Below are 24,555 nucleotides of genomic sequence, written 5' to 3' on the forward strand. Positions count from 1 at the left end.
TTTTGGAAGTTTGCCAACAATGTCAATCAATACAAGGAAGACCATTAGGTACAAAATACTTATGTATTTATGAATTCATGACTAAATTAAATATGAAACCTTATAAAAAGAGGTGTGTGTTTTTGTTCTCCCCCATCTTCCCATTCTCCCTCTGAAACAACTCTGAATGACAGGAGTACAGGGGTATATATATTCTTGCTGAAAACAACTCCGAATGACATGAGTACAGGGGTATATAGTCTTGCTGAAACAGCTCTGAATGACATGAGTACAGGGGTATATAGTCTTGCCCTGGAACTCACTGCTTCCCTTCTCCCCTTCATGCCTTTAGGCTTCCCCTCCATGGGTGTTTCATGCTTTTGCTTCCCCTTAATTTCAAAGTGCAGGTTCATGGGGGATTGGAATTCAGCACCTCCTCCCCCTCCCTCTGCTGTCTGTCCATCCCTTCTGGGGAGAAGAGACATCAGCTTTGGCCTGGCTCCTCCATAGCCTCCAAGGGTTGTTTCTCTGGGTTGCACCTGGGGCTGCTGGGCTCCAGTGCAGTATAGATTGGCTCTGACAGAGCAGTTGGGGAAAGGGCGGTGGATCCCTGAGGGGTTAGCTGGCCCTGGTTATTGGGCTAGTTCTGTGGCCACTCTCACATCTGCTTCCTCCAGCCCCTTGGCTAACCTTCACCTTCTCTCCCCCATTGGCTTTTTCTCCATCCTCATTAACGGACTAAGATTGCTCAGTCGGCAAGCAGCCTGGGAGTCCCCCTTCCCCTTGTTCTTCAGGACCCGACCCTACCCCTCACTCACAGTTCCTGACAGGCACCTTGGCCCAGGTGTGCAGGCTCCTCTGACACCATCCCCAGAATAAAGGTGCAAGGTGCATAGCTTCTCTCTTCCCTTTAGGCTCCCTTCCTGCCCTTACTCATTGGCTCTTCTTCCTCTCTCTTGAAGTTAACAACTGTGACCTCAGCTGAAAGTAGGCCGATCAGCCAGCAGAGGGCAGCACACGCCTGACCTTCCAGGCCAGTCACCCAGAAGAGGGACTTAAACAGGAAGGCAGTTTTAGCCTTGGAAGAGCCTGGTGCTCAGACAACATTGGTTCTCAACCACATTAGATCTGCTTGACCTGCTGCCTCCTGCTCATCTTGATGAAGATTTAACCCCAAATCTGTTGGTCTTTTCACCAAAAATCGTTGCTGTGGTCGCCTATATTTCAGGTTTTGCTCTATCCCAGGACACTGGGACTGAAAGCCAGTACCTTTCCTTAAAGTGGTTTTCTCAGTTGAGATGATGAACCCTGAACCCATGACCTTACTGCTGCCCTGGCTCTGCCTCTCATCAGTAAGACAGTCTTTTAAGTCTAAAAAAAGGGGGAATGAAGTATGATCAAGATTAGAAAATGGGGGAACGGTCAACTGTGGCCCAACTTTTGCCCCCACAGGCCCTGCAAGCTACTGTTTAATTTTTCCCCTTTTCTGAATTAATCTTACTTTTGCTTCTGCTCTATTCTCTCCCTTTTGCTCCTACCTTTTTACCCCAAACCAGCACTAGTTAAGGCTCTATGTCCTATGATCATTCGTCACAGGGGACTCTGTTCCTTTTCCCTGACTTTGATCCTACCCACCCACCCCCAACATTCATGCAACAAACATCCTATGGGGTCTACCTCTGAAGGTGAAAAGGGTCACCTGCATTCTCAAGATGGGCAAAGGCTACAGTCTAATGCTATGTTCAAGCCCAGAGGCCACCACCACCCCTCAAGTCCTCAATCAGCAGCATGTTGGGGCCCAAGAGCCTGCACTGCCCCTTAGAGTCAGCCGAACTAAGCCAGGGCACCCTCCGTCAGGACTGGTGATAGTTTCCTGAAGGGCACCGAAGTGGAGTCTACAACCCAAACCTTTGTCTCATGAGTGCCTCTGTTTGGCTTTATAAAAATGTAAGCTATAACAGGGTCTTTTTTGTTTTTCGTTCTTTGTAGGGAAGAGGACAGAGTGTTTTCACTGGTGGTGATTTTTTCGTTTGTTTCTTTTTGTTTTGTTTTTTGCTAATTTTGCCCCACCCCATAAAAAGCAGTGCTAACCAAAGGCAGGGGAAGGATTCCAGTGGAGCATGGGATTGGTGGGCACGGATTCCCATCACCTCCCTTCTTTTTTCCTCCCCATATCCCAGTTGTTCCCTTTGCTTCCCTTAGCCAAATTTGAAGGTGACTGGAGGGAAGTTAAGGGGTAGGGGCTGGGGGCATGAGGGAGGAGTTTCTCATTGCACCAAGAGGCACTGCTTCTAGGCCTGGAGCTCTGAACAACTTTCTACCATGCTTTATCAGCCCTTGGGGGGATGCTGGCAGGATGTCAGCCTGTCCACCTGTGGTCTCTTGCAGCTGTACCCCAGGATCTAGAAGCCTTGAGTTGTCTCTGAAGGTTAATTTCTACCCTGACTTCTCAGGTGAGGACTTAAGTAGGTTCCATGTGGAAATGCCCACAAAACATTTATAACCCTCAAGTCCACTGGTGGAAAAACATGACCAGTAGAGGCAGGAGCCTCCCTGCTCACTTCACTGGGAGGGGGGCTGCCTCCTTGGCTACTGTACAGACCAAGACCCACATACAAGCCCTGGAGCTTTGTGGCTAGGAGGATTTTCCCTTTGACTCTAGGGCTCTCAAACCCAAAGCTTAAATGCCAGAGCTCTTAGCTCTTTCCCTGCTCCCTGCCTCCAAGCAGTTGTCTCCTACCCTGCTTAAAACTGAGGACCTCTGTAGGTGGTCCCTGTCCTGATCCACAGGGCCTGGCTCCTCTCTTGCTGAGCTATGTTGGCTGGTGAGAACAGCTCCGCCCTTAGGGTCCTGGTTATGTGGGTCCCCTTGTCCCTATAAGGTGGAGGGGGAGATGCAGAAGAGCAGGGGCAAGGGCAGATGGGGACAACAGCAGCAGGGTCAGAAGAAGGTGGCAGCATCTCAGACCACAGCCGAGGAGGAAGATGGGGAGGAGGAGGAGGCTGCAGAAGAGGATGGTGAGGAGGGGCCATTCCAGAATAGCCATCGCCGTTTGGGCTGCCGTTTCAGGTGGAGATAGTCCTCTTTCTCACGCTCCTTCCGTGCCCGCTGATAGTGATCTTCCTCCTTCAGGTACCAGACAGGTGGCCACCGGTGCTTCTCAAAATACTCCTGGTTTTCTGGAGCAGAATGCAGTGGGGCTTGGTTAGAAGGAAGGCAAGAGAAGGAGGAACAGGGGCACTGGGACATGGAGTGTGGCCAAGGGATACCCACCCCCCACCCTGCTGCCACTAGGAACTCCAGCAGGCCTTCCGTCCATCAACTAACCCGTATTGATCCTGTGGCCCAAGAAGTATAAGACCCGGGCCCCGGCCCCCCCTTCACAGAGCTCCCAGTCTAGCTGCGAGCTCAGGAAAGTAAAATGCCTGGTGAGCGGTGCAGCCGGTCAGCACTGGGGAAGGCGCTTCCAGTTTGTTTTCTCTAAAGACACAGGTAAGATCTGAACTGGGGCTTAATGTATACTGTGAATAAAACAGGCTGAGGCGATTAATAATGGAGAAGAGGAGAACAAACGTGTCAGCAGGAAATAGCTCGGAATGGTTAGGGGATGAGCATAGAATGATCTGGCCAGAGCTGAGGTTCTGAAGGGGAATAACAGGTAGGCTGCAGACATGGGGTCAGACTGGAGGGGAGGCTAGTCCGAGGGGTTTGGACTTACTCTGGAAGGCATGGGGAGCCAAAGGTTTGGAATCTGGGGAGTGACGCAACTGGAGTTGTGCTTTAGACAGACAACACTGGAAGAGCTGTAACAAATGTAAAAAGGAGGAGAGAAGGGCCGCAAAGAATTGGTAGGATGTGCTGTGACCTGGCAGCAGGGGGGAGGCTCAAAGCAGAGTGGAGGAGGAGCCCAGGCAGCAAAAGTGAAGACCCCCAAGAACACTGGGTGGCAGACCCCTCAGGGAGGTCAGTGCCACCACTCCCTGGAGCTGTGCAGTTGCTGTTGGGCTCTGGGACCAGGAAAAGCAATAAGCAGAGAGAGAGCTGCAGGGGACCTCAGGGGATGTCCAGGCCTGAGTTTTCCAAGCTTAGCTGTACACATTCCTAAGTTGTGAAATCCATTTAGTGGGTCACGATCAGCATTTAAAAACTTACATATTTTCCTATTGGTGTACAGAGCTGCAAAGTAAAATGTATTTCTTATTTAAAACCCTGGTCAAAAAAGTTTTTAAAAAATACCAACTCTAGTTCAACGCCCTCTTTGTACCTCTGAGAAACAGGAGCCAGAGAAGTAGGGCAAGTTGCTCAAGGTTCCTTAGCAGGTTAGTGGCAGAGCCTGCCTACAATTCAGGTCCCCTGCCCTCCAGGCCAGGGCTTTGCCTGGGCCCCCACTCACTTGACTGGCTTCACCTTTGCAAGCTGCTCCCAACCTCAAGGCCAAATTAAGCCCAAGGAGCACTGGCAGCTTCCTGGCCCCCTGGGTAAGTCAGGGCTGTGGACCCAAGTCAAGGCCCCCATCAGCATAGGAGAGCAGCAGGTCCTGTTAGGGCTGGCCCCGGGTGCTCACCTGAAGACATGGCCTTCATGTCTCGGGGGAACTTGCGGCACACGTTGTTGTAGTTGGTACAAATGTGGTGGAGGCACCAGTCAGCCAACTGGTATGCACAGTGGAACTAGGGATGGAACAAAAGATCATTTGTACTGAGCACCCCTGCCCCCCAGGAGACAGGCTGTCTGTGCAGACATCTGCAGTTGCCTTTGGAGCTGAGGCTTTGATGCAGGATGGACAAAAGCCCCTGCAGTCATAAAATGCCCACCTCCAGAAGCAACCACCACAAAATTGTGAGGAAGACAATGCTTGCTTTAAGTTCTTGGCACCACCACCATCACCTTGCCTCAGTCCTGCCCCTAATTCTGTCACACTACAGATCTCCATGGACAGATAGATGCCCTGCGTGGTGGCTTCCTACTGCATCTATTCCTCAGATCTTGCCCCAGGGGACTTCAACCTCCACCTCCCTCCCCACCAACGGTCCAAAGCAGTCCGCACTAAGGTGTTGATAACTAGGCTTGGGGAGCTAACTTTCTCAGATGTGTCTGCAAGCCTTGAATTAGCCATGCCTTAAGTTTATAAACTAATTTTTAATGGTAGAATTTCTGGCACCGTGAGGGCCTGTATGGTAGTTTTTACTTGCTTGCTTATTTGCTTGGCAATAAGTGGGTGGGGCCATTAATTTTAGATGAAGAGACCTCAGTGTTCCTAAGATGACCCCAAGTAGACAGCAACCATGCCTAACCATGAGACTGAATGTTCCCTGCCTGCCCTCTGGTTGCCTAAAGTCTCAGTCCCTTCCTCCCAAGGCCAGATTCTCCTCTTGGAACATCAGGGAGTTCTCTAGCTGTTCCCTAACTCGAGAGTTGAGAGGGCTCCACCCAATCAGGGTCCTGCAGGGAACCAAGACTGACAATGGGTTTACTTACTACCCACTACCTCCCAGCCCTCCCCTTTCACTGCCAATGGGCAGGAGAGCTAGAGTTGAGAATGCTGGAGCTTCCTTCCCCTGCCATTATACCTGAGCCAGTTCCAAGAACACAAGGACGTCCCCATCGATGTCCACCATCATCTGGGTTGCTTCCATAAGCCCGGTCACTGTGTACTGCTCTGTGACACACACAGCGAGGAATCAGTGGAATAACCACGTGAATGGCCATGCACTCACTTATATCTCCCAGCAGGGGCTCATTGCAGAGCAAAGAGAGATCAGGGCCAGGGACAAGTCCCAACAGGCCAGAAAAGGCTACGGGTGATTTAAGTCTGTTCCACCAGTGGGGAAACAGGAATTAGAGCAAAACTTTCCCAGTGGAGTGGAGGTGTTGGGGGGTGGAGGAAGATATTAGAATCATCAAATAGGATTATTTAAACTACATACATTTCACCAAATATTTCTGATATACCTGGAGTGAAAGTCCCCAGTAGAATCAGCCACTGATACTGATGAGAAAAGGTATTAAGCCTCAGGTTTGTTGCAAACAGAAAAAAGGCTGGATTAGACCTATGGATCTGTGGATTAAACCTAGCTGTTTATATTAATTTAAATTTTGTAACAAGTTGTATGCTCACCTTGCATTTCACTTTAAAATGTTTACATTGAAGAAGTTCAGTAAACATCTTTAGTCTTGAATTTTAATCGGAAAGATCAGGATAAACTCAGGAGGTATTTTATTTTTAAAAAGATTTTATCTTTAAAATGATTCCCCATGTCTGTTCACAGAAAAGGCCCAGAAACAATAACCAACCCAGTAGCAATGAGCATCCCTAGAGTTCAGATTACAGTCTTCAAACACTACTTCCTTTCCAACTATAAGAAACCAGAGCTTCTTGGAAAATGGCTGATTCCGGATCTGGGGCAGGAAATGTACACAATGAAATAATGGTACATCTTTTCCTATCAGATAGTGTGATCTCTTGCTTAGCCTCTCTCTTGCTTCCTATCCTAAAGTCCCCTGTGCCCCCACTTGGGACCCCTGGACTGCCTCTGCAAGCTCAGCTCTTCATATTCCAGTACTGATAAAGAATTTTTGCCTTCTCCTATGACCAAAAAATCCACACCAACCCAGCTGCCGTCAAGTTGATTCCGACCCGTGGCAAACCCATGTGTTACAGAGTAGAGCTGCTCCATAGGGTTTTCATGCTGTACTCTTGGTGGATGCAGACCACCAGGCCTTTCTCCCACGGCACAATTAACGGGGTTCAAACCACCAACATTTAGGTTAGTAGTTGAGCGCAAGCTGCATCACCGAGGGACCTTTCCTATGACTAGGTCCCAACTTATGACTCATTTGCCATCGTGGGATTGCTGATTTTTCCCCCATATCTGAGCTTCAGACTTGATAGTCTGCCTACCCCCCCAGCAATTCTGACACTTGGGTCTTACCCAGTGGAGTCCCTACTCTTTGCCCCCCGACCTTCCAAACAGTATTAACTCCAGGATCAACACCAGGATTGGCAGCAATGCCAACACCAACACCAATCCAAACACCAAACTCTAACACCAACAGAAGCTATCTGCTCAGATATCTGGTCCCAAACTCCCTTCACTAGGAGAGCATAACTTCTCTTCCCTAGACCCTTGATGGAAACCCTGGTGGCGTAGTGGTTAAGTGCTACGGCTGCTAACCAAGAGGTCAGCAGTTCAAATCCGCCAGGCGCTCCTTGGAAACTCTATGGAGCAGTTCTACTCTGTCCTATAGGGTCGCTGTGAGTCAGAATCAACTCGATGGCACTGGGTTTTTTTTTTCGTTTGTTTGTTTTGGGGACTGGAAGACCCTTGATGCTAACCGTCTGCCTGCTTGCTCTCCCTATTGCCTCAGTGCTTGTTCCACTCCAGCAGTTCTCTGGGAATGGTCCATTCTAAATGCTCCCCACTCATCTGTCAATTTGTCATACTGTGGTGGCTTACATGTTGCTGTGATGCTGGAAGCTATGCCACCGGTATTTCAAATAGGGTCACCCATGGCGGACAGGTTTCAGCAGAGCTTCCAGACTAAGACACACTGGAAAGGAGGACCTGGTGACCTACTTCTTAAAAAAACTAGCCAGTGAAAACCTTATGAATAGCAGTGGAACACTGATATAGTTCTGAAAGATGAGCTCCTCAGGTTGAAAGGTACTCAAAATACAACTGGGGAAGAACTACCTCTTCACAGTAGAGTCAACCTTAACGATGTGGATGGAGTAAAGCTTTCGGGACAGTCATTTGCTGATGTGACATGACTCAAAATGAGAAAAAACAGCTGCAAACATCCATTAATAATTGGAACATGGAATGTATGAAGTAAGAAAATTGGAAGTCGTCAAAAATGAAATGGAATGCATAAACCTCGATATCCTAGGCATTAATGAGCTGACTGGACTAGTGCTGGCCATCTTGAATTGATCTACTATGCCGCAAAGGACAAACTGAAGGGGAACTGCATCACATTCATTGTCAAAAAGAACGTTTCAAGATCCATCCTGAAGTACAACGCTGTCAGTGATAGGATGATACCCATATGCCTACAAGGCAGACCAGTTAATATGATTACTATTCAAATACATGTACCAATGACTAATGCCGAAGATGAAAAAAAATGAAGATTTTTACCAACTTCTGCAATCTGAAATTGATCAAACATACAATCAAGATACATTGAAAATTACTGGTGATTGGAATGCAAAGGTTAGAAACAAAGAAGGATCGGTAGTTGGAAAATACAGCCTTCGTGATAGAAATGACACCAGAGGTCGCGTGATAGAATTTTGCAAGACCAATACCTATTCATTGGAAATACTTTTTTCAACAACATAAGCGGCAACCTTACACATAGACCTTGCCAAATGGAATATAAAGAAATCAAATTGACTACATCTGAGGAAAGAGAGGATGAGGAGGCTCAGTATCATCAATCAGAACAATGCCAGTGGTTGACTGCAGAACAAACCATCAATTACTCACATGCAAGTTCAAGTTGAAACTGAAGAAAATTAGAACAAGTCCACAAGAGCCAAAACACGACCTTGAATATAATCCACCTGAATTTAGAGACCACCTCAAAAAAATTTTTTGATGCACTGACAATCATAACTGAATACCAGACGAGTTGTGGAATGGCATCCAAGATATTATAAGTGAAGAAGGCAAAAGGTCATTAAAAAGACTGAAAAGAAAGAGAAGACCAAAATGGACGTCAGAAGAGACTCTGAAACCTGCTCTTGAACGTCGAGTAGTTAAAGCCAATGGAAGAAATGATGAAGTAAAAGAGATGAATGGAAGATTTCAAAGGTTAGCTCGAGAAGACAAAGTGAAGTATTATAATGAAATGTGCAAAGGCCGGGAGTTAGAAAACCAAAAGTAAAGAACACTCTCAGCATTTCTGAAGCTGAAAGAACTGAAGAAAAAATTCAAGCCTCAAAAGTTGCAATACTGAAGGATTCTATGGGCAAAATATTGAATGACACAGGAAACATCAAAAGAAGATGGAAGGAATACACAGAGTCATTGTAACAAAAAGAAATGGTCGACATTCAGCCAGTTCAGGAGGTGGCATAGGATAGATCTGATAGTACTGACGGAAGATGTCTAAGCTGCGCTCAAGGCATTGGTGAAAAACAAGGCTTCAGGTATTTATGACAAATACCATTTGAGATGTTTCAACAAATGGATGCAACGCTGGAAGCGCTCACTCATCTATGCTAAGAAATTTGGAAGGCAGTTACCTGGTCAACCTACTAGAAGAGATCCATATTTGTGCCCATTCCAAAGAAAGGTGATGCAACAGAATGCAAAAATTATCGAACAACATCATTAGTATTAAACACAAGTAAAATTTTGCTGGAGACAATTCAAAAAGGGTTACAGCAGTACATTGTCAGGGAACTGCCAGAAACTCAAGCCAGATTCAGAAAGGGATGCAGAATGACTGATACCATTGCTGATGGCAGCTGGATCTTGGCTAAAAGCAGTGAATACCAGAAAGATGTTTACCTGTATTTTATTGACTACGCAAAGGCATTTGACTGTGTGGATCATAACGAATTATGGATAACATTGCAAAGAATGGGAATTCCGGAACACTTAATTGTACTTATGAAGAACCTGTACATAGTTCAAGAGGCAGTTGTTGGAACAGAACAAGGGGATACTGTGTAGTTTAAAGTCAGGAAAGGCATGTGTCAGGGTTGTATCCGTTCACCATACTTATTCAATCTGTATGCTGAGCAAATAATCAGAGACGCTGGACTATAGGAAGAAGAACGTAGCATCAGGATTGGAGGAAGACTCAATAACAACCTGCAATATGCAGATGACACAACCCTGCTTGCTGAAAGTGAAGAGGACTTGAAGCACTTACTGATGAAGATCAAGGACTGCAGCTTTCAGTATGGATTACACCTCAACATAAAGAAAACAAAAATCTTCACAACTGGACCAATAAGCAAAATCATGATAAATGGAAAAAGATTGAAGATGTCAAGGATTTCATTTTACTTCGATCCACAATCAACGCCCATGGAAGCAGCAGTCAAGAAATCAAATGACACATCGCAATGGGCAAATCTGCTGCAAAAAAACCTCAAGTGTTAAAAAACAAAGATGTCACTTTGAGGACTAAGGAACGCCTGACCCAAGGCCATGGTATTTTCAATTGTCTAATACACATGCAAAAGCTGGACAACAAATAAGGAAGAGTGAAGAATTGATGCCTTTGAATTATGGTGTTAACGAAGAATATTGAATATACCATGGACTGCCAGAAGAATAAACGAATCTGTCTTGCAGGAAGTACAGCCAGAATGCTCCTTATAAATATGGATGGCGAGATTTTGTCTCGCCAAGTTTGGACATGTTATTTGGTGGGGTCAGTCCCTGGAGAAGGATATCATCCTTGGTAAAGTAGAGGGTTAGTGAAAAAAGAGGAAGACCCTCAACGAGATGGACTGACACAGTGGCTGCAAAGGGCTCAAACATACGACGACTGTGAGAGTAGTGCAGGACTGGGCCGTGTTTTATCCTGTTGTACATAGGGTCTCTATTAGTTTGAACTGATTCAATGGCACCTAACAACAACAAACACTCAGGTCCAGTTCTCACAACCCTTTCAAAGAATTAGAAGTGATGAGTCAGTGTTTGTTTTCAACTTGGGGAAGAAGAACGAGGATGAAGACAAAGAGGAGAAGGAGAAGGTAGAGGAGAAGAAAAAGATAAGAAGGAAGAGAAGGAGAAAAAGAAGGAAGAGTAGAAGAAGGAAGGAGGAGGAAAAACATCATCATCATCATCATCAATGTTATGGATTGAATTGTGTCCCCCAAAAATATGTGTCCATTTGGCTAGGCTATGATTCCCAGTATTGTGTGATTGTCCTCCATTTTGTGATTGATGTAATTTTCCTATGTGTTGTAAATCCTAATCTCTGCCTATGGTTAATGAGACAAGATTAGGTTATGTTAAAGAGGATTAGGGTGGGATGTAATACCCTCACTCAGGTCACATCCCTGATCCAATGTAAAGGGCGTTTCCCTGGAATATGGCTTGCATCTCCTTTTATCTTACAAGAGATAAAAGGGAAGGAGAGGGGGACCTCAGACCAGCAAAAAACAAGAGTCAAGAGAATAGCAAGCCCTTTGGACATGAGGTTCCTGCACAGAGAAGGTCCTAGACCACAGGAAGATTGATGACAAGGACCTTCCTCCACAGCTGACAGAGAAAGCCTTCCGCTGGAGCCATCGCCCTGAATTTGGACTGCTAGCCTACTACACTGTGAGAGAATAAACCTCTGTTTGTTAGAGCATCCACTCGTGGTATTTCTGTTATAGCAGCACTAGACGACTAAGACAATCATCATCAACAGATAGAAACGTGAAATTGTCTCCTATTCTTTCTGGCTTGTGTAGCTTTGCTCAGGTGAAGCCAAGCTGATAAGAACATAAGGAAGTATCATGTAACGGAGACCACTTCATTAGGCTGAAATAACCTTTGAAGACAGTGACCTATGCAGTGACCCCATAAAACATGTTTCACACATACACTCCTTTACACCTGCGTCCTCACTCAAAATTTAATATACATCAGCATATTTTATTTTATGTAAATTTATTGCCTTGGTGTTACCAGTCTGTCCCCTAGGAGGAGTGAGGTGAAAGAAGAACATATAATCACCCCTGGGCTTTCCCTGACCTCACCCCCAGGCAGGTCCCTGAGTCCTCTGTTAGTTACCTGTGAGGGCAACCAAGTGTGGCAAGCAGAGGCGGTTTGCAAGAATGATGAGCTTCATGTCATCCAGGTCAGGACTGGAGGTGAACATGCCGGTGTAGAGGTACTCTAGCACTGCCCTCATGCAGCTCTTGCTTGTGTAAGGAAGCACCACCTGGGGATGGGAAAGAGTAGACCAGGCCACAATGAGCTCCAGCTGTAGGGCAGGGTTACATAGTTCTGAAAAATTAAAGAGGCCCTGGCCTCTAAACCTGGTCTCTCCCAGACAGGCAGCCTACCCTGTGCTGCTCCTATACTGACTCAGAAGACCCCGAAAGCCCTGTCTCCCAGAGCAACGACCTTGCCTGAGGCCCAGTTTGCCGATGGCAACAACAAACAGGGCTCTATTATTTTTTATTATTATTATCATTGTAGTAAATATATAGGTAACAAAACATTTGCCCTTTCTACTATCTTCACATGTGCAATTCAATGACCTTAATTACATTCATCATGTTGTTCAACCGTCACCATAACCGTTCCTGAATTTTTCCATCACAGTGTCCCTGAATCACTGTGTCTTCCTTTCCCCTTCCTCCCGCCTGCCCCTGGTAACCACTAATAATCTCTGGTCTCTATACACTTGCCTATTCTAGATATTTCAAATAAGTAGGATCATACAATCTTTGTCCTTTTGTGACTGACTTATTTCACTTAGCATAATGTTTTCAAGGTCTATCCATTCTAATGTCTTCTAAAAGCACCTGGATTCTCACTGGCATCCTTTTGAACCCGTTCTGAAGTCTGGATGCTTGGCGGCGTCCTTTTCAGCCACCTGAACCTACACTCCAGCCCCTCCCCTCCCTGCAGGGAGCAGTGGAACTCCAGCTGGCATCTCTTCGCTGCTTGAAGCGGTCTTGCTCTGGGCCTCTGGGATCTCTTTAAAGCAACGCGGCAACAAAAACTGCTTTCTCATCAGACCCAAGTCTCTCCAGGCTGCACTGGGAATCAGCTAGAGCTCTAAAGCTGGCTTCTAGGGTTCTCAGAAGTGCCTGTGGCTGACACACCCCTGGGGCTTCCAAGAGTTCTTAGTCGCACACTTTGCATATCCAAATCCTACTCGTGCTTAAAGGATCAGGAGCCAAATCCAACCCCTCCACTTGGCCTCCCACAAATACCTCCTTCCCGGAAACCTTAGGAAACTCATATTCTGTGACACAGGGTGCTATGTTGCATTGTTCTTATCTCAGTTTTGCATTCAAGTATTTGGTGAGCGCTCACTAAGAGGCCAGCACTAAGTAAGTACTTGGCAGGAGTAAAAGACCTAGTCTACAAACTCAAAATAAATTACACACCTGTTGGGAAAACCGGAGGTGGACACTCTGAGCATTTAAGCAGCTGTATATATGGCGTAGTGGTTAAGTGCTACGGCTGCTAACCAAAGGGTCAGCAGTTCAAATCCACCAGGCGCTCCTTGAAAATTCTATGGGGCAGTTCTACTATGTCCTATAGGGTCGCTATGAGTCAGAATCGACTCGAAGGCACTGGGTTTGGCTTTTTTTTTTGTTTGTTTTTTTAGTATACCAAAAAACCAAACCTGCTGCATCAATCTGAACTCATAGCAACACTATAGGACAGAGTAGAACTGCCCCATAGAGTTTCCAAGGAGCGCCTGGTGGATTCGAACTACCGACTTTTTGTGTAGCAGCCATAGCTCTTAACCACTACACCACCAGGGTTTCTATATGTAGTACAGTACCTTGTTAACTATAAGCCTGAGTGATGGACTAAAGTTATAGGCGTTCAGAGAGGGCTAGGCCTGGGCTACTCTGCTTGGCTGGGAGAATGGAAAGCAGAGGATAGACTTAACAGAAAAATTTCTAAAGACACATTGATAGGCCCCTTTTGAGTGCTACGACTTGTTCAATTCTCAGGTTTCCAATCTAAGTGCCTGAGACAACAGTGGGTGGTGTCAATGAGAGATCCGGTGAGTTGGAGGGGCGCTGATTAGAGGGATAGGCAGCGGATTCAGCTTGGGACACACTGATATTTTTAAGTTGTTTCATGTGCCTATGCTAGTCTTGGAGGCAGCAAAGTGTAATGGGAAGAGCCAAGAAGTCAGAAGTCCTGAGTTCAAGTCCTAGCCTCTCTACTTTCTACCTACACAACTTTGGGCAACTCACTTTCCTTATGTATAAAGTGGGAAAGCCAAGATATGTGTAAAAGTAGTATGTGGATTAAATGATATGATGTATTGGAAGGGCTTTCTAAACTATGAAGTTAAGATGTTACTATGTATATTCTCAACAACTACAAAAAAAAAAAATGATGCAGCACATGAAACCAAGTTTTAATAAGTCTTAATGACATTAATGAAAAAATCTTAAATATTATAACAAAATGCCAACAGCATAAGCATCAGCAAACACTACAACATAAAAACATTAACTCTCAAAACAAATCAAAAAAGGAATGAAGTACTGTTCTTTCTTTTAATAAAAGAACTATGTACTTGTCCCCCCCCAACCCCCCCCCCAAAAAAAGGTTGTTATAATTCCCTTTCCTGGTACACTGTAAAATCCTTAGACATAGAAACCATCTCATAAAAGTCTCTTGGACCTATCATGATACGTTTAGCACATTGTCAGTGCTGAAGAAAGTGCTACTAAATGATGGATGCTTCAGATGCAGAGGGTGTAAACCTCTCTCCTACCTACCCCTTCCCATCCTCAGCCTTACCTCTCTAGTGGAACTCTCCACAAACGGCCCTCCAAACATGGCAGCCATCCAGTCACAGCTGGAAATCAACAAGGGCTTGTGGGCACTGATGGCCCCATCATCCAGGATGAAGGTCACATCTATCCAGGAGGGGAAGAGGCATCACATGAGGGTATGTTGAAAGACTGTGGGATAATCAACCCCAAGGTTGTCACTGAGCCCAGACAGCCCCAGCCTCCTTCTGAAGCTGTCCTCCCCATAACTCTGAGCTATGGAAGACAGAGCTTAAGGAGCAGAAGTCCATCTTTCCAGGGCAGCAGAAATTGACTTGGAATGCCAATCAGACCAACCCAGATTCATCAGCAGGCTACCTGGAGAGAACTCCCCTGCCTTCTAGCCATCAGTTCCCAAGCATGTTCCATACCTGAGAAGGTGCCTTTTGCCAAGCACTCCTTAACCCGGTTGGTCCGGCGGACATGGAAGGCCTTGGTGATCTCCTGGTTCATGAAGGCCTCATTGTTGAGAATGTTGGCCACCATCATGCGCAAATCAAAGACCTCAAGCAGCTCAGCGATGTGGGCAATATGCATGAGATCCCGCTCATTCTCGTCCAGCTCCCCTGTATACAGGTACTTGAGAACAGCTCGGAAGGGCCCCGGCTGGATGGAATTGTCCATTTTTACCACTACCATCAGCCTGGATTTGTAGGTCAGAGGATCTTCTGTCATCTCTTCCTGGATGCTCACAAAGGCTCGGCTCCAAGAAGAGAGCACTCGACCCCTCCCCGGCAGGTACCCTGTCCCATTGCCCCGCAGGATTCCATCACTGGTGGAGGGCCGGAGTCCAGTAGGCCCAGAGCCCCCACCCTCATCCACGGTCTCACACACATCAAAGCTGGCTGCCCGAAGCAGAAAGTCCCGCCCGTGGTGGTGGTGGTGGTGATGATGGTGGTGGTGGTGTTGATCAGGGTGACCCCGGTGGTCCTCTGGATGGGGGCCCCCTGGCCCAGAGAGGTCCCCCAACTCCCCCTCACTCAGGTCCATGAGAAACAGGTCATAGAACTTAGAGGAAGAGGTGGAGAGGTAGATCTTGTGGGCAAAGATGCGCACCCGCTCCTGCAGCACCAGGATGACATCCGCACAGAGCGGGTCCTCCAGGAGATGGGCGGGGCACTCCTCACTGCTGGAGGGGGGGTCGGGCACCACAATGATGGGGGGCGGTGGCTTGGGGGGCAAGAAGGGGGCCTGCAGTAGAGGCCGCTGCACATTGCGGAGGTGGGACTTCCAGAACTGCAGGTGCCGGCGGGAGATAAGTGCTGCCCGGATGGCGTTGTCAAAGACATCCTTGATGCCAAACTGGGCCACCACACTGGTTTCATAGTAGGGGATGCCCAGCTCCTTGGCCACCTCCCTACCCTTCTCTGGAGGAAGGATCTCATTGGGCTTGATGGGCCTAATGGGTTCAAGAAGGGAAACAAAACTTGTGTTGGTGGTGGAAGGTTGGGAACAAGAAGAGACAGTTCCCCAGAGCCTGCCTGTTCCTCACCAGGCTGAGGGATTCTGCTCAGGATTTGCTTCCTTAGCCCCTACTCATGCCCTACTCATTTCCACTGAATCTTTGCCCCTGCCTCTTCTATCTAGACAAATCCTACCAGTCCTTCAAGGCCCACCTCCAAACCCTTCTTCCAGTAAGTCTTCCTTATCTATGCCAGGCCAAGGTGATCTCCCCAGCTCAAAGCAATGACCGCCCTAACTATCTTCTTGGCAATCAGCACACAATGTTTCACATTGGTGTTTAACGTATTTAGTTTATCACGTAGCAAGATTATAAGACCTTTTTATACAAAGACCATCTTCCTCTCTCTTTCTTTCCTCGTAGCGTCTAGCACAGTATTGCTTACGCGGTAGGTGTGCAGTCGATATATCCGTGAGTGAACGAATCAATGAGCATCCTTGTCTTGTTGGCTCCCTTTGTGAGCTAGCTCCAAAGATGGGGGGTGGGGACGTAAGGCTCAGTGGGATTCCCTCAGGGCTGAGCAGGGAGTCATGGTGATCTGTTGATCCCTCCATTTTCCTCCTTTTCCCTCCCTAGGCACCAGCACCCCTTACCTAGCCAAGGGTCGCCTGGCCCTATTGACAGCTTCCAGGTCAGCGTAGCGCAGGTCCAGCTGGCAGCCCACCAAGATGACAGGTGCTCGGGGGCAGAAGTGCTTGATTTCTGGGTACCACATGGTCTTGACATGGTGCAGGGAATTGGGGTTGGCAATGGAGAAACAAAGAACCACCACATCGGATCTGGGGGTAGGAAAGGGATGTTATGGGCAGGGGAAGTTAGGCGTAGGTTACTGCCCACTAGAACAAGGGAGTGTGTGCATACCTACCCCCAGCATATGGGTCTACTCACATGACCTTACACAAATCCTAGAATCATACCTCTATTTATACAGCATTTTAGAGCTTTCAGAGACTCTCATTTGACCTTGCAGCTATCTTGTAGAGTTAGCAAGTATCATTCCACAGCTGAGAAAAATCAACCCAGAGCAGTTCCCCTAACTGCACAGTCACATAGCTAGTAAGTGACAGAGATGGGACTCAAACCCAGACTTTGGACTCCAAATCCCAAATTCTTTTCACCGCCCCTGTGAGGTTCTGCTAGTGCTGTTTTCTTGGCTCCTTCCTCCCAGTTTAAATGTTTCAGTTCCTTGGGAAAGCAGGAGAAACCCACCCTCTTGGCTCCCTGCAAGCAGCCAGAGGCTGTCCATACCTCCCATAAGCAAAGCGCCGATCTTTGTGGTGGTCTCCAAAGGTGTCCCAGAGGCGCAGGGAGACGCTGACATCATCTACCACATCTCGGGAGCGTTCCAGCACCTGCCAGGGTGGGGGTTGGAATCAAGCACAAGGGCTCTTGGAGCTCATTGCATGTCAGCTCAGGATGGGTGCCAGCTCAGCCCCAAAGGTCCCAGGCAGCATCGGGGGTTGAGGGCAGAGTAAGGTTGGTATATCCTACTGTGTGCCCTGCACAATACTGTTTACTCGGGTGAAATCTGTGTAGAATCAATAACATGGGCAGCCTTCAAGTAGAATAAACCATAACACGGCAGACTGTTTTGCATGTGGAAAGGTTCTCTTGTTCCCTGCTTTACCTGCAAGTCTTATGTTTATGAGTCTCTGATCTTGTGGTGTTTGCTAACAGCTACTTTCCACCTCTACCTCTCCAAAGCCCCAGCCACCTGGTGCTCCCCATTACTTAGGGCTGCGATTGCTCAAGATGCTATGCCCCAGGCAAAGCTCTAGTCCCAGGCAGCAGTTCAGCCATGCAAAACACAAATAAATAGTCAAAGATGGCTCCCCATGGGGTAGGCACGCATCAGATCTCTCTCCAGGGGCTTCTTCCTCTTTAGCTGCCACCACCCTACTCCTAAGAGGGCTCAGTGAGCTCAGTGCAGCTCAGTGGCATCACTAATGTTGGTATCACCCAATGCAGTAGCTCATGTCACACTCCAGCCCCACGAGCAGAGCCAGCCTGGCAAAGCCCTCCACCGGTGGGCAGAGTGGCCTGGTCCCATCTGCCTTGCTCTGGGGCCCGCCCTGCTCAGGAGTAAGCACTACACTGTGTGCCCTGCCTCTCCCAGGCCCACTGCCCTGAACTCTCCACAGCTTCTCCCCTCTCCCATTGGCCAAGGCGGAGACCCTACTCTCCACCTAATGGTGGGGCCATGGCCCAGGCAGCGAGCAACCAGACTGGCAGGTGATGAGGGTCGGGGGGTGGTGAAATTACTGCATGGGTGACACCAACCCTAGTGACTGGCAGGTGAGTGGGGGGATGAGGTGGTGAAGAATTACTGCATTGGGCAATGGGTGACACCAACCCCAGTGACACCAATGCCTTGACGGCCCCTTCCCACTGTGCCGCTGACCTGCCCGCCACTGCCCAGGCAGGCCCTGGGGTCATTTTTGTGTCACCCCATCTGGTCTGCACCACCCCCCTCCTGCAACCCTCTAGTGACACCACTGGTCCAGCTCCTGGTTGGAGACACCAAGCTACGGCTTGGGACATGGCACGGACCCCCAACCGAGTGGCCTTGCAGCCTTACCTCCTGGCACACCCGATACTGGTCGATGGCCCAAACCGTGGGTACGTGGGTGGCAAGCAGCTGGTATTGGGTAAGGGTGGCATTGCAGGCCCGGGCACAGATGAGCCTGGTCTTGCCCACGGCGTTGTCCCCGACCACAACACACTTGATGGTCTCTACGTTTGGCCTTTCATAATCCATGTCAGAATCCATTAATTGGGACCTGAGGGAGAGGAGGGAACTGGTCAGGACAGCTTTGCATGTCAGCAGCCCAGGGCCAGGCCAAGCAGCTCTCCTCAGCCAGGGCTGCTCCCTCTTCAAGCCTTTGAGCTGAGAAGAGGAGAAAGACATTGGCAACTTTCTGGACAATAGCTGTGCAGAGGCCTGGGGAGGTAGGAGCCCATTCAGGCTGAGAGGAACAGTTCCACCAGCTTGACCATTGCTCCCCCTCTGGTGGGTTTCTGGATGAGGGGAAGCCTGTGACAGAGCCTACCTGGAGCCTATCCCCACTCTCTCAGAAAGAGAAGACTTGGCCTGAGAAGCTCACTTATCATCTGCTCTCCTCCTCCTCCTCCCCACAGCAGCGCTGTGGCGGCAGAACAACAAACAGCTGAGAGAAGCAGAGTCAGAGCCAGGTTCCCACCCCTTCCCAGCATGCCTGAGGGCTGGGCCACTTGAAATTTAATGGACTTGTCAAAGCTAGGCGGCAGCTTTCCTGGCCCCTACCCTGTCCCCTCTACCTCTCTAGTGGAGGGGTTCCCAGCTCCTGTCTATGTCTGTCCTGTAATTGCAGGCCCCAGGCCCCTTTATGCACATGTGAGTTTTTCTCCCAGATTTCTGGGGTTGGAAGGCTTCTGGCTGCACCTGAGCAGCCCATGAGCCTCCCCTCCTACCCGCTGGGTCTGTCACATTGCTTGCATGTCTCACTCAGCTGCAGGCCCAGCTTTGAGGTGGGTTGAGGGGTAAACCACATGCCTGCAATGATCTCCTACCCAGGACTGCCCTCCAGGCATCCTGTATTCACCCCTGGGAGAGTGAGATACACCCCTTCTGCACTTCACAGTCACAGGAAGGGGGTGTCTTGGGCCACAAGCCCCCAGACACCTGGCACTTCTGGAAGGATACTCACTAAATTGGCCACATGGATAACGGGGTTGCTGGAGGAAGCACAGGGTAAGAAACTTGGGCCTGAATTTTTGGGTAAATATTTGCCTCAGTTTCCTTCTGTGTCAGGCAGAGAGCAAGTGGCTTGTCCACCCACAGAGTGGGAGGGTTTAAATGAGCAAACAGAAGGCCATTCTCTAGTCAAAATGTCATGTCAATGTTTAAAAAGCTGTCACCAGCCTGGAGGGTGTTTTTACTGGCAGCCTCCCAGCTGGCCTCCACCCTCCTGGGAGGACTGCAGGGAGAGGTTATTAGTGAGGGCCTCAACCAAGCTTGGTTTCCTCCTTGGTCACCGACCTGCCCCTGCCTCACATTCCCTGCCTGCATGGTAAGTAGTCTGCGGTAATGGAGCAGTCTGTGGTAATCCTTCCTAGGCCAAGGGAAACTGAGCTCAGAGGAGTTCTGAAGGCTGCCCAGGCCCCCTCACTGCTGAACCATCCAGCCTCAGAGCCAGGCCACCAGCAGCAGCAGAGAAGCTCCACTCTCGCAGGCTGCCGGTTGCTGTAACTGGATGCCAGCATGCAGAAATGCAGAACCCAAGTAACAAAGGCAACTGGGATTTGTGGATGCATCTCAGCCATCTAAGCAAAAAGTGCAGCAAGGACTTTTCAATGAGACAACCTCCTCTTCCTTCTTGGAATTTCACAGGATCCAGACCCGAAACAACCAGGGGTCTCCACCCAGTTCTTTCCCAGTCTCCAGAGCAATTGTCTGCATCATTTCTGCTCGTCTCCAACCCTCCTCACCCTCCCCCAACAGCTGACCATTATTCTAACCACGATCTTGCCTCCTCTAGTCTCTGTCCTAATCTGAGGACTGGGAACCCACTTTGACAGTTCATGGTCTAAAGTCAAGAAGCTAAGGGATTGTGGCCAGTGGGAAGAATCATCTGGGTTGTGGTTTCTATTTCATTGAGTGAAAAATAAAAAGGAATCCCAAATACAAATATGTACAGCTGTAGGGTAAAGATTAAAGACCCACTAGCCCTGGTGGCACTGTGGTTAAGTGATATGGCTGCTAACCAAACGGTTGGCAGTTTGAATCCACCAGCCACTCCTTGGAAACCCTATGGGGCAGTTCTACTTTGTCCTACAGGGTCGCTATGGGTCGGAATCAACTCAATGGCAATGGGTTTGATTTTTTTTAGCCAGTAGCACCTTTTCAAATTTACATTCTAGTGCCATGTAGGTCTGTAAGCGGAAGGGGGAAATGAGACAAAGAGGAAGGCATTGGTTCTTAAATCCAGGTATGCCTTGATATCAAGAATGACGCCAGGACACCAGCAGAGCAGTGTGTGGTCCAAGTTCAGCCACTTCATGATTAAAACACTCATGCACACTTGATGCACTGCTAAGGTTAAGTAAGGGACAGCCAACCAATAAGTAGAATGGAAAATCCTGCACCATGAGTTTAAACACTAGCCTTGCTGGATTGCTGCCCAGGCTGATACCCCTCCCCATCCATTCCCCAGCTGCCCTCACCCTTACTCTGCTTATTCTTCTAACTTCCTCCCTACTTTCATTATTTTCACCCATTCCACCTGTGTCCCAAATGCCTGGCTGGCAAACTTCATTGTCTTATCTAGGAAAGGGCAAATCACTTTTCTGGACATCAGTCTCCCCCTCCAGAAAATGGGAAAGAGGCTTTAGAATAAAGTCTCCTGGCTCTTGGTTGATTCATGCCATGAGAGCCTGGGCTGAAAGGAGGTGTTTGTCTTCTTATGTAACGTTGGTATTATATAATACTAGATTACACATCTATATGTGTAATTATATCTTTTTTAAGACACAGACTGGACCAATTAAGCCTGCAGAACTCTTTTAGTCTAATTAGGCCTGTCTTAAATGAGGACCTTGTCCTGGAGATTGCGTGCCAACAGTATAATTTTTGCTCTAGAATATTGCTACTTTATCTTTGCTGATGTATGATGAGACAACCCACTCAGTGAGCTTCTCAGCTTCCCCTTTCCGTCTGGCACTCTCTCCTTCCATGACTCTAGACTTTTCCTCACTATTGCCTCATCCCCATTCAGTCCAAGCCTCCTGACTAACCTCCACAAACTATGGCTTCCTTGCCATTCTGCCCTGGGTATCACACTCCCAATTCATTCCTCCGCCCTCAATGACCCTAGAGTGATGGATATCCTCCCATTGCCCCCCGGTCCCTGTCTCCCCTCCAAAAACACCTCGTGCCCACTGCTCTCCCAGCTCTTTGTACACAGTCTAAGCCAAAACCCAACGTGTGTTCCGATTAGCTACAACCCTCTCACCTCGCTACACACACTCTTAGCCGAGCCCAGGAAAGTCCCCCTTTCCCTCCCACAGCTGATCGGAGGCTTGTTCATCTGAGGCTGCCCTAGTCTGGTTGTCAAGGAAACTACAGAATCTCCCTGGGAGCCTGGTTTGTCTCCTAGCAACCAATATTCCACATCCTGCATCTTATAAAATGCGAAAGGGAGGAAAATCCTGAAAATGAAGGTAAAAAAAATCAAGAAGGATGGATAGGAAGAGAGAATCAAGAGAAGAGCAAAGAAAGGGTGAACTCGGAATTAAAGGAGGCTCCCACTGGAGTTGCTGACAGTGTAATACCAGGAAGCGAAGAGACGAATCTGGCGGCAGCAGATCCAATGGAAAGCAAGGCCCACAGGGATCATGAATGGTCACATAACAAAAATGCAAGCCTAGCACAGCTTAAGCCGTCTCAAAGCTAAAGTGCCGAAACATCAACAAACAACGCTCGGAATTTTCCCAGTAGTTTGCCAGAACTCAGTTGCAGAGACTCCAGTGGAGTTGAGTTGAAAGAAACAGCTCTAGAACCGTGAACAAAACACCCACATTCCATTGATTTTTAACGGAAACACTTCCATCGCTCTGGACCCTCCCCCCCCGCCACCATGCTGCTCCCACACACACAAAATAAAAATAAATAAAAAATAGGGAAGGGGGAGGGGCACGACACACCACGACGATCAAGTCATCTTCCTTTCCCTAGAAAACCCCAGAAAAGGTTAGTCCCCCTCGGAACCCAGCAATGGATGAAACCATAGTCCTGGGTGCAGCTGGGTGGGTGCGAGTGGAAGTGCGGAGGGGCGCAAACGGGGCGGGGGAGGCGGCAGGAAACTGCTTGCAGCCCGGCCATAAGAGAAATTAATCATTTACTTACACCACTACCTGTGACCGGGCAATTTCTAGTGTAAGGAACACATCTCTTCCTGCTAAGCACGCTCATTTTAGTGAAATGCCTGGGGTCACTCCGTGCGCGCAAGTTCGGACGAAGCTGCTGCCTCCGCCGCCTGTGTCCTGGCGCTAACGCCGCGCCGCTGCTACAGCCCACGGCCCCGGCTTCGCCGTTAGATCAGAAACTCTGACAGAGCAGCCCAGGCCGGACGGCGGACCGGGAGCAGCCGGGCGCTCTGCACTGCAGCCATTGCCTCTTCCGTATCAGCATCTCCCCGGGCACCGGGCGCCCAACGTCATGGAGGCGCGGGGCCCGCGCTGGCGGGCCAGACCCAGACGCTGGAGCCAGGGGCTGCGAGCCTGCCGGCCTGTCCGAGCTCGGGCGCTGGGCCGCGCCGCCGCCGCCGTGGCCGCGGTTCCGGCGGCTCAGGGCAGAGGCAGCGCGCAGAGGTGCAAGGAGAGGGGCGAGGCTGCTTCTGCTACGCGCCCAGGTCCTCTCCGAATGCGGTGCCGAGAAGACGCCCAGCGCTGCAGTCCCGGGGACCGCTCGCGACCTCCTTTTTTCATTCACAAAAAAAAAAGAAAAAAAAATGAGAGGAAGAAAAAAGGGGTAAAAAAATCGCACCCAGGGCAACGGCCGTGACAGGCACCGCCCACCGCGGCGCTCCGTTGGTGGAAAGGGGTCGGGGGCGGGGAAAGGGCGGGGAAAGACGGGGATTGGTCGCCCCCGCGGCCCACCCCTCGGCCCCGCCCCGCGGCCGCGGCTCCTTCCCTCCCCTCCCCCTCCCGGGAGCATGCCCGGGAAAGGGTCTTTGCTCGCCGCTGGGTTCAAGGTGCAGAGTCTCAAGGGACTGCCAGGGTATTTTCCCCTTTCCACCAAAGCTGAGAGGCATGCTAGCCCACCCTGGAACTCGAGTTTTTTTCCTTGTCTTCCCGCTAAAACCAGGCCTCCACCACTTGCCCACTGGTGGAGAACAGCGTTTTCTCACAAGCCCTCTTCCGGCTTGGGAGTTTTTCTGGTATTTGAGGGCCTTCCTCCCTCCATCACCCCTGTAGCCACATGCTGTGACTCCAGCTGCCATTGCCCTTAATGAGTTTCCCGGTGGGACAGATCCCAGCACCATTTCCCACCTGTGTCTCCCATCTATGCCTTCTCTCCCTCCCCCTTCTTCATTGGTCCCCACCTCCAGCCCACCCCCATCCTACTGTCACCTGGAGTTCACTAGTATTTTCTGATCTGCCCAGGAAACGCCATGAAGACATTATCCACAGAGACGCCTAAGTCTTCTTTGGGCTCTCTGTCTCAGTTTATCCCTCTGTAAAATAAGGAGGTTAGAAACCAAAACTAGTTGCCATGGAGTCGATTCAGACTCAAGGGAACCCCATGTGTGTCGGAGTAGAACTGTGCTTCATGGGGTTTTCAATGGCTGTGATCTTTTAGATGTAGATTGCCAGGACTTTCTTCCAAGGTGCCTCTGGGCAGACTCAAACTGCCAAACTTTCAGTTAGCAGCCAAGGGCTTAACAATTTGTGCCATCCAGAGGCTAAAATAGGGAGGTTAACCCCCGCGAAAAAAAACAAACCAGTTGCCATCCAATCGATTTCGACTGATAGTGACCCTATAGGACAGAGTAGAACTGCTCCACAGGGTTCCCAAGGAGTGGCTGGTGGATTGGAACTGCCAACTTTTGGTTAGCAGCTGAGCTCTTAACCACTGCG

General features: G+C 49.0%; 1 protein-coding gene across 1 annotated transcript; it reads right to left on the minus strand.

Annotated features, from left to right (window-relative positions):
* Positions 1-42: 42 nt before the first annotated feature.
* RHOBTB2 (Rho related BTB domain containing 2) lies at positions 43-23,383 on the minus strand. Its single transcript, XM_049865142.1, has 10 exons — positions 22,823-23,383; positions 18,518-18,719; positions 17,188-17,291; positions 16,533-16,718; positions 14,849-15,876; positions 14,446-14,564; positions 11,731-11,881; positions 5,551-5,639; positions 4,545-4,650; positions 43-3,159 (listed from the first exon to the last, which is right to left on the minus strand). Exons 2-10 carry the CDS (start codon positions 18,707-18,709, stop codon positions 2,942-2,944), a joined length of 2,193 nt encoding a protein of 730 aa, XP_049721099.1. The 5' UTR covers positions 18,710-18,719; positions 22,823-23,383; the 3' UTR covers positions 43-2,941.
* Between the last annotated feature and the right edge of the window lie 1,172 nt (positions 23,384-24,555).

The sequence above is a fragment of the Elephas maximus genome, chromosome 22 (assembly GCF_024166365.1).
Source record: "Elephas maximus indicus isolate mEleMax1 chromosome 22, mEleMax1 primary haplotype, whole genome shotgun sequence".
NCBI lineage: Eukaryota > Metazoa > Chordata > Mammalia > Proboscidea > Elephantidae > Elephas > Elephas maximus.